Here is a 10,843-nt window from a genome sequence, read left to right on the forward strand (position 1 = left end):
AAAAAAAAAAAAAAAAAAAACAGACAGGAAAGCTATGCACCAAATGCTTGATACTGGTTACATCAAAAGAGGGGAGCAGAATTAAACTGGGGAGTGGTACAAACGAAACTTCTCGTACTTTTGAACATTTTAGCTCTTAAGAGCATTCTGAACTTGGCACAGCAAAATGTTTAGCTTTTATTAGCATAGGCAGGTCCTGGGTGTTTATTATACTATTCTCTTTGTTCTCTAGATTTGTAATTTTTTTCACAAGTAAAAAAAAAAACAGTAAAACCTCTGTAAGTTAACACCCAAAGGACTATAACAAACTGGTCAACATAGAGGTGGTCCACGTAAGGAACTGCCACTGAGTACATGTGGTACATATCTAGTCTATGAAAATTAGGTCAACTTAAGGTGGTCAACATAAGGGGGTGATCAACTATGGAGGTTCTACTGTATTTCATATGCCCAACTGTATTTTAAAACTAAAAGTACCAAATCATAGTTTTTAAAATGGTATGTACATACAAGGAGTTGTAATACTGCACATTTCAACAGTACAAGCAACATGGGCAGCCTGTTTCCCATTTGGGTCAACAGTCACACGCTCTTCACCAGTCACCAAGTCACATGGCACACCCTAGAATAACGAAAAGAAACCCAGAATTATTTCTATCTTCAAAACAATGGCAAAAAGCCATTTTGGATGTTTAATACAGTATCTCTCCATTACCATAAGATTTATCAATACTTATCAGTTTAAACAAAACATTCTCAATGCTGTTTTTCCCCAATTTATAAAAAACAAAATAAAAGCCATTCTCTTATATAAGCAAGGTAAACTTGGAAACGTCTCATATCAGCTAAATCCTCAGGTTATGAATACATGAGAAGCTGCAGCAATTTCACATTTTAACTTCGTACATTTGTGTACTATCTGACTTTATTAAAATGAACATGAATTGTTTCTATATTCAAGAAACATATAATAAATAAAACTTAAAAATGTAAAGATCTCACAAAATAATTTCCTAAGGACCAATACCAATGCTATGGCCTATTAGGGTGATCAGCCATCCTGGTTTGTCTCCCTTTGTTCAGGGAGATCCCCAGTGGCCTGAATCTAATAATGAGGGACCATCAGACACCTCCAAACTGAGCAAGTTTGTAACACAACTTAACTGTTGTCTTCCAAAATGCACAAGATATGAAAGACAAAAGAAGACCGAGGAGCTGTCCAAGATTAATGGAAACTAGAGACATGACAACTAAATACAGTGTAAGAGCCTGAAGAGAATCCTGGAGGGGTGCCGGGGGCAGGGGATATACATGGACAGTGGACAGAATGGGAATACGGACTGTGTTTTAAATAATAGCATCTTATAAAGATTAAATGTTCTGTCCTGCTTCAGACAAATATCCTGTGGTTATGTAAAGTCTATTCTGAGGGAATACATTCTCAATAATTTATGGATAAATAGGCATTATGGCTGCAAATTACTCAAAGTATTCAGAAAAAGAGAATGCAAGTCACCTACCAAACTGATTAATCTCACATTATAAACTCAGAATAAAACAATGAACCAAAAAGCAGCCCATTTAGTGAAATGATACCTCAGACCACAGGACTTTGGTCCTTTCAGTTTTTGTTTTGTTTTTGAGACAGAGTCTCACTATGTCACCCTTGGTAGAGTGCTGTGGCATCACAGCTCATAGTAACCTCAGACTCTTGCGCTTAAGTGATTCTCTTGCCTCAGCCTCCCAAGTAGCTGGGACCACAGGTGCCCACCACAACGCCCAGCTATTTTTTTTTTTTGTTATTGTTGCAGTTGTCATTGTTGTTTGGCCTGGGCTGGGTTCGAATCCGCCAGTCTCAGTGTATGTGGCCAATGCTGTAACTAACCACTGTGCTACGGGTGCTGAGCCTGGTCCTTTCAGTTTTGAAAATGTGATTTCATTTTTTGTCTTTTAATGTTGGGGATTCACTGAGAGCACCAAGAACCAGGTTACACGTTGGCTTCATTCTTTATCATTAGTTCTAGCTTATAGCAACAGAAGTCTATTCTAAAAAAAGGTAAATTAAACATCATAACAGAGTAGTAGTTAGCTCTGAAGAGGTAAAGGAGGAATTCAGAGAGTTCCAACTCTATGAATAATATATATATATTTTTTTAGACAGAGCCTCAAGCTACCCCCCTGGGTAGAGTGCTATGGCATCAAAGCTCACAGCAACCCTTATAACTCCTGGGCTCAAGAGAGTCTTCTGCCTCTGCTTCCCAAGTAGCTGGGACCACAGGCGCCCGCCACAATGCCCAACTATTTTTGGTTGCAGCCGTCATTGTTGTTTGGTGCGCCTGGGGGGCATTTGAACCCGCCACCTTGGGTGTATGTGGCTGGCGCCTTAGCCACTTGAGCCACAGGCACCAAGCCTATCATAATATTTTATTTTATTTTTTTTTTTTTTTTGAGACAGAGTCTCACTAGAGTGCTATGATGTCACAGCTCACAGCAACCTCAAAGTCTTGGGCTTAAGCGATTCTCTTTCCGCAGCCTCCAAAGTAGCTGGGACTATAGGCACCTAGTGCAATAACTGGCTATTTTTTGTTGTGGTTGTCATTGTTGTTTAGCAGGCCTGGGCCAGTTTCGAACCCACCAGCCTCAGTATATGTGGCTGGCGCTGCAACCACTCTGCTATGGGCACCAAGCCTATCAAAAGAGTGCTGTGGGCTCGGTGCCTGTGGCTCAAGCGGCTAAGGCGCCAGCCACATACACCTAAGGTGGTGGGTTCGAATCCAGCCCGGGCCCGCCAAACAAAAATGATGGCTGCAACCAAAAAATGGCCAGGCGTTGTGGTGGGCGCCTGTAGTCCCAGCTACTTGGGAGGCTGAGGCAGGAGACTCGCTTGAACCCAGGAGTTGGAGGTTGCTGTGAGCTGTGATGCCATGGCACTCTACCCAGGGGGATAGCTTGAGGCTCCGTCTCAAAAAAAAAAAAAAAAAAAGAGTGCTGTGGTATCACACAGCTCACAGCAACCTCCAAATCCTAGGCTCAGACAATTCTCTCGCCTCAGCCTCCTAAGTATCTGGGACTACAGGTGCCCACCACAACACCCAGCCGTTTTTTTGTCGTCGTTGTTGCAATTTGGCCGGGGCTGGGTTTGAACTCCCTACCCTCAGTACATGGGGTCAGCGCCTCACCCACTGAGCCAAGGGAGCTGCCCCAACCTTTTATTTCTTAAAAAAGCAAATGGGGTAGTGCCTGTAGCTCAAGCCAATAAGGTGCCAGCCATATACACCAGAGCTGGCAGATTCAAATCTGGCCCAGGCCTGCCAAACAATGACAACTACAACCAAAAAATAGCCAGGTGTTGTGGCAGGCACTTGTAGCTACTTGGGAGGCTGAGGCAAAAGAATCACTTAAGCCTAGGAGTTTGAGATTCCTGTGAGCTGTGACGCCATAGCACTCTACCCTGGGTGATAGCTTGAGGCTCTGTCTCAAAAACATAAAATAAAATAAAAGTAAATGAAGTCCAGTCATGGCGGCTCAAACCTATAATCCTACCATTCTGGGAGGCCCAGGTGGGAAGATCCCTGGAGCTCAGAAGTTCAAGACCAGCCTGAGCAAAAGCAAGGCCCCATTTCTACTAGAAAAAGAAAAATCCACCTGTGATGGGCACCTGTAGTCCCAGCTACTCAGGAGGCTGAGGTGGGAGGATCACTTGAGCCCTGAAGTTTGAAGTGGCTGTGAGCTTGGCTGATGCCATGCCATTCTAGCCTGGGCAAAAGAGTGAGACTCTGTCTCAAAAAAAAACAAAACAAAATAAAAAAGTAAACAAAACAAGTATGACAAAATGTTAGGATCTGATGGAATTGGGTAGTGGGTTCAAGGTTATCTGTATGTTATTCTCTGCATTTCTCTATATATGTGAAATATTCTGTAATACTGTATTTCATTCATTCTACTGTGCATATTTTTTCACATTTTACTATCTCTGAAAGCAGAATGCCTTTTTTTTTTTTTTTTTGAGAGAGAGAGAATCTTCATCACCCTCAGTAGAATGCCACGCATCATAGCTCACAGCAACCTCCAATTCTTGGGCTTATGTGAGTCTCTTGCCTCAGCTTCCCAAGCAGCTGGAACTACAGGCACCTGCCATAACGCCCGGCTATTTTTAGAGTTAAGGTCTTACTCTATCTCAGGTGGTCTTGAACCTGTGAGCTCAGGCAATTCGCCCTTCTCAACCTTCCAGAGTGCTAGGATTACAGGCATGAGCCACCTCACCTGGCCTGGAAATCAGAACGCATCTTAAGAACTGACAACATGGAGTGGCACCTGTGCCCTAGTAGGTAGGGTGCTGGCCCCATATACTGAAGGTGGTGATACCAAACCCAGCCTCGGCCAAACTGCAACAAAAAAATTGCCAGGCATTGTGGCAGGTGCCTGTAGTCACAGCTACTCAGGAGGCTGAGGCAAGAGAATCACCTAAGCCCAAGAGCTGGAGGTTGCTATGAGCTGGGACACCACAGCACTCTACCAAGGGTGACAAAGTGAGACTCTGTCTCTTAAAAAAAAAAAAAAAGAAGTGATGACATGTCAGAATTCAGTTAAGCAGTATCTTTCTCTTCCTTAATTGTATATACAGTAGTACATCTTACACTTGATAACTTCTTGGGTACAATGAAATACGATAATTTTTTGTTCACAGTAAATTACTACCTGTCTTTTCTCCATCCCCACCCTTACTCCATCCCCAAGAAAGAAAATTAATGAGAAAAAATGAGCAAATATTTGGTAATATACTAACAGCAGCATTACTCTTTTCGAAGATCTCATGTGCCAGTAATTTTAAAGGGCCACAGTACACTCCAGATTTTGCTGACAAGTATTTCTGAATTGCATGGTAAGTCTTTCCACTGTTGGTAGGCCCTGAATGGAATATTATCTTCCGTTGTATGGCTCTGGCTTCTGGGTACCTAAAACATGAGTAAACAACTTAATCCCATTAACCTAAAAATTCATCCTAGTAAAGATACCAATTGAAAAAAATCCCAAATGAAGCATCCTCTAAATAGTCACAAGATAGTCTTTGAAAAACCAAATGATGAGTTTTATATCTTTGTAAAAATAATGACTAATTGCCAAGAATGGCATTTACTAACTAGAGAACAAAAAAACCCAAATGCAAATTAGTATCTTAGAGATTTTTCCTATTGTACAAATCATTTTCTCAGAAGTTATAAAAATAAGTCTTAACAGGTATCAGTTCCATAGATACATTTACATCATTCCATTCTCATAGCCCTGAATACCTGACCCTAAGCAAATATTCCCAGTCCTCTGAATTGCAATACATACAAATACATTAATAATAACCAAGTCTTCTGGCCATAATAACTGCCACTGGGCTTGCCTCACCACCATAAACAAGTACAAACTGGACAGAGTATATGCAGCAACTGCTAGGGGACATGGACAAACACACAGTGCAGGCCTGCAACCCCTGCTAATAGGAAACACTTGAGATAAGCCCTTCTGTACCCAAGGAGGAAACAGGGAGATGGAACCCAAGCGGAGTACACAGTCCCACTGAAACAAGTGGCAGAGATCAAATTCAGAAGTGCTGAAGCAGCTGGAATTTGAAGGACAGTTTGGAAGAGAAGAAAGAGTGCTGGCAGGGGAGTCCTGCAGTCTGTAACATGGGGGTTCCCTCTGAGTTCTTGGTCAAGAGCTGGGCTAAATACAGGCAAGGTAAGAATTAGAAGGGTCTAGAAAAGAGCAGCTTACCAAAGGTTTGAATGCAAAAGTCTCAAAAAGGTCTCAAATTGCTAGGAGATACTGCAGTTCCAGCCATGGTGGAAAGAATGTATTAATGCCCAGGCATTCTAAGACACCATACCTTAGACATAAAGATAATACCTGTAAGGGCTACTCCAGATCTCCCCTAATAAAACCTAAATCCAGGGATCAAGGGAGATACCAGTTAATTGACAGATCTAACTGCCTCTTTTTTAGGGAAAATAACATAATCCAGACTCCTTATAATTTATTATATAAAATCCAGTTAAAAAATGATCACTAATCACCCAAGAGTAGAAACTGGAAATTTTAAATCCACAAATAATAAAACTAACCAGTTAGGTGGTATTCTTAAGTCACTGATTTTACGTAGATCATCCTTACATTCCAACACAGGAAATATTTGTTTGGCATGTCTCAAGAAAAATGGAAATAAATCATCCACATGAGCTGGAAAATAAAACACTTCATTAACAAGTGCAACCTACATGTTATCCATAACTAAACCGGTGAAATCTTTTTTCATAGTGAGCTAAGTTGAGGGTAGACAATGCCAGGATAAAAAGAAAAGTCCTGGAGCGCAAGACCCTGCAATATTTTTAGGATTCAGCATTGTCTTACTTTTTCCCTTTAATTTCACTTACAGTCATAGGAAAACAGAAAATTAGCTGCCCGCCACCACATTCTACTCCTTTAGTGCAAACAGGCAAAGATTAGCATTGGTCAAAGCTAAATTAAAAATAAAGAACTTAGAAACACACATTAGTGAGAAAGCCTGCGGTTACGTGAAGAATGATAAAGATGTAAATGTTTTTAAACTTCAAAGGTCATAGAGAAACAAAATGTGAAAGTGAGTTGGTTTCTCAGCAAAAATCCTCCCAGTCTTAGGTGGCTCTGAGAGGACAATGGGGCCATGTCCCATTCTGTTTTTCTGTTTGTTTGTTTGTTTGAGACAGAGTCTCAAGCTGTCATCTGGGTAAAATACCATGGCGTCATAGCTCACAGAAACCTCCATTCAGGCTCAAGCAATCCTCTTGCCTCAGTTTTTCTATTTTTTAGTAGAGACGAGGTCTTAATCTTGTTCAGGCTGGTTTCAAACTCATGAGCTCAAGCAATCCACCCATCTCGGCCTCCCCAAGTGCTAGGATTACAGGCACGAGCCACTGTGCCTGGCCTCCCATTCTGTTTTGTATCTAGGTTCTTCCTAAGTGCCTGACACAGAGTAAAGGTCTAACAAACATATTTAAAAGTTAGAACCCAAGGCAAAACGTCTATCGAAATAAAACCACAACATTACTACATTTTTTTTTTTTGAGACAGAGTCTCACTATGTCACCCTCCGTAGAGTGCCGTGGCATCACAGCTCACAGCAACCTCAAACTCTTGGGCTTAAGTGATTCTCTTGCCTCAATCTCCCAAGTAGCAGGGAGTACAGGGACCTGCTACAACACCCAGCTATTTTTTGTTGTAGTTGTCATTGTTTTTTAGCAGGCTGGGGCTGGGTTCAAACCTGTCAGCCCTGGTTATATGGCTAACACCCTAACCACCAAGCTATGAGTGCGAAGCCATAGGTTTTAATAACAAAAACCCTGTCCTGATATGAAGGAGAAAAAAGCCAGCATTAGAAGAAATCTGCTATGCACTAACTCTGTCTCATGGGTGAGCTCATTTCACCGTGGCCTATGTTAATACACAGTAGAGAGCAGCAGAATGATAGATCAAGGCCCCGGTCTTCCTCCAATCTAAGACACATGCATGATTTATAAGAATTATTAGCTAAGGGTCCCAACATTAAGCAAACGACCTAGCAAAGCACTGAATTACTTACAGAGACTATTTCCAGAATCTATTCTAAAACAAGAACCCCTATTAGAGAAACAAACATGAAGTATGGGAAGAAATAGAAAGTATATTCAACCAAATTTTAAAAATTCTCTAAACACTTGCCTGCACTGAAGCAAATATCATTCAAAATAACGTGAATGTCCACATCCAGGGAATGAGACTGCATAATGTAATTCCTAAAGCTTATAAAAGCTTGGTGGAAGAGACGAGCTGTGGGAAACACAAAATCCAAATGTACAAGGCTTAGTTTTTCATTTTAAGAAGTACCCATGCCCACCATACCAAGCTCATCAAAGTGCCTATTTCTGACAGTACAGCTGGTTTATTATGGTCTGGACTGAAACTGCAATCCTAGCACAATCTTGAGAAAGGCTGAATATACAGCTCCTCTGCTGGGCAGACTGACTTACCAATCACTTGCCCAGCAGAAGCAAAGGTCAGGGTCATGTCTCCAGACTACGACTATGTCCTTATTTCTAGGCCACATGAGGTCTCACACAATCCTGACAAAACTGTACTCTAAGAAATAATATTTCTTTTCTTTTTTTTTTTTTTTGAGACAGAACCTCAAGCTGTCCCCCTGGGTAGAGTGCTGTGGCATCACAGCTCACAGTAACCTCCAACTCCTGGGCTCAAGCAAGTCTCCTGCCTCAGCCTCCCGAGTAGCTGGGACCACAGGCACCTGCCACAATGCCTGGCTATATTTTTTGGTTGCAGCCATCATTGTTGTTTGGTGGGCTCAGGCTGGATTCGAACCTGCCTCCTTGGGTGTATGTGGCTGGCACCTTAGCTACTTGAGTCACAGGCGCCGAGCCAGAAATAATATTTCTATAATGATACTATTGGCCTTACCATCAAGTCCATAATCAGCACCCAGTTTCTGAATTTCTTTCCTCTTGTAAAACTTGTCCAAGATCTTCTTTACTTCATCTAGAAGAGAGACATCAAAATTTACTATTTGATTCCCACAGATAGAAAAAAGCCCTCCAAAGCAAAAGAAACTTGAAGTCATGATGCTAAAGGCAACAGTCTATGCAAGAACTTGAAGATTTTAGTTGATCCCTCTTAAGGTCAGTATGTGATGAAGTGTTCAGAAAAATTAGATAAAGTCAAATAACTGGACACTCTGTTAGACAACAGGAGGTAAGGAAAGCAGACTGCAGTGGAATTTGGATAAGAACTTCCTAACAATTAGAATAGTGAAAAGTGAGAGCCTTTGTGAATGGAAGTACTCAAGCGAGGGTTAGATAACTATATTATTTATAAGGATGACTGCAGAGAACAGTCTGTGCTACCGGGGGTGGGGGGGGAGGTTTGAATTGGATACCTGATGAGGCAACATAATTTTATGTTATTTTATATCGTATTTGATAATTTTATAGGTGAAAATATTTTATTTATTTATTTTTTGGAGGCAGAGTCTTACTATGTTGCCCTCGGTAGAAAGCCGTGACGTCACAGCTCTTGGAGCAACCTCTAGCTCTTGGGTTTCAGCGATTCTCTTGCCTTAGCCTCCCAAGTAGCTGGGACTACAAGTGTCCACCACAACACCCAGCTATTTTTTGGTTATAGTTGTCACTGTTGTTTGGCACACTCGGTCTGGGCTCGAACCCGCCACCTTCAGTGTATGTGGCTGGCACTCTAGCTGCTGAGCTACAGGTGCCAAGTCTATGAAAATATTTTAAATTAATCTAGCTGAGACTATATAAAGGTTGGACATGTTAAAATACCATAGCATTATTCTGTAGAGATTAACATTTTACTGACCCAGACACACACTATGCATTTCTGGGAAGAGAGGCGAAATGGAGGATGCAGTCTTTGCCCATGAAACACAGACAGGCTGAGTGGCTTGTGTTTCTACCTCTCACAAATGTATCAACAACATCTTCATGCAGCCATGACACACACAATACTCACTGAAGAAATCAAGCTTGGGCCAGGCAAAGTGGCTCACACCTGTAATCATGGCATTCTGGGAGGCTGAGGTAGGAGGATCACTTGAGGTCAGAAGTAAAAGACCAGCCTAAGTAAGAGTAAGACCCTATCTCTACTAAAAATAGAGAAATTAGCTGGGCATTGTACTGGGTACCTGTAGTCCCAGCTACTTGGGAGGCTGAGGCAAGAGGACTGCTCAAACGTAGGAGTCTGAGGTTACTGTGAGCTATGAACGAGGACGGGCTGGATTCTACCCAGGGAAACAGAATAACACTATCTCAAAAAGAAAAAAAAAAATCAGGCTTGAACAAAGCATCCCACTAACAAAACTTTGTTTTATAGAATGAGGGACTTCGCTGGTTTAGCCACTAGAATTTCCCACAACTAAATATGAGATACATAAATACACACACACATAACATGTATGTGCATATATCTTGGATCGCAGGCAGCTATACTGATATCTCTGAATCTCTGTTACTTTGTACCTAGTAGGAGCAATAGTTTCATTGTATCAATAGTGGAAAAAATCAGTAACAAATAGCAGATTAGAAAAAAGTATATGGAATCGTTTAAGAAAATTTTGCTAACCTATAAACTGGATACAAGCTAAAAATAGATCACTTTTATTTAGAATTGACCTATTTTCTGTCACTAGCACTTAGTGTTTTGTAAGAATCATGCTACTGTACTAAATTTAAAATGCTTCAAAAATGTGAGGTTTCAGCCAGGCACAATGTCTTATGCCTATGATCCTAGCACTTTGGGAGATCGCAGGACTGCTTAAGATAAGGAGTTTGAGACCAGCCTGAGCAAGAACAAGACCCCAACCCTACAAAAAGTAGAAAAATTAGCTGGTCATGGTAGCACATGCCTGTAGTCTGAGCTCCTAGGAAGGCTAAGATACGAGGTTCACTTGAACCCAGGAGTAGAGATTGCAGTAAGCTATGATGATACCACTGCACGCTAGCCCGGTCAACAGAGGGAGACCTTGTCTTTAAAAAAAAATAAAAAAAAAAAAGCAAGGTTCCCCAGTGGTTGCCTGAAGCTAAATAAGGAGACTAAGTTTCCTAAGCAACTAGGGGAATGGAGAGTTTCAAGACTAGCCTAGGGGCGGCACCTGTGGCTTAGTGAATAGGGCACCGGCCCCAGGCCCCATATACCGAGGGTGGCAGGTTCAAACATGGCCCTGGCCAAACTGCAAAGAGAAATAGCCAGGTGTTGTGGTGGATGTTGCTGTGAGCTGTGACACCACAGCACTCTACCGAGGGCAACAAAATGA

The 10,843-nt window shown here is 41.7% G+C and overlaps 1 protein-coding gene across 1 annotated transcript in view; it reads right to left on the reverse strand.

The window, feature by feature from the left end:
- SUPV3L1 (Suv3 like RNA helicase) overlaps positions 1-10,843 on the reverse strand; it is a 35,270-nt gene that overhangs the window by 17,769 nt on the left and 6,658 nt on the right. The window contains exons 2-6 of the mRNA XM_003783606.2: positions 8,476-8,553; positions 7,726-7,833; positions 6,114-6,228; positions 4,787-4,955; positions 511-622 (exon numbers count right to left, since the gene is read on the reverse strand). Of these exons, the coding sequence (XP_003783654.1) occupies positions 511-622; positions 4,787-4,955; positions 6,114-6,228; positions 7,726-7,833; positions 8,476-8,553 (582 nt within the window). The remainder of the gene's footprint in view (positions 1-510; positions 623-4,786; positions 4,956-6,113; positions 6,229-7,725; positions 7,834-8,475; positions 8,554-10,843) is intronic.

This window comes from Otolemur garnettii, unplaced genomic scaffold, assembly GCF_000181295.1.
Source record: "Otolemur garnettii isolate 467f Iridium unplaced genomic scaffold, OtoGar3 scaffold00008, whole genome shotgun sequence".
Lineage (NCBI taxonomy): Eukaryota > Metazoa > Chordata > Mammalia > Primates > Galagidae > Otolemur > Otolemur garnettii.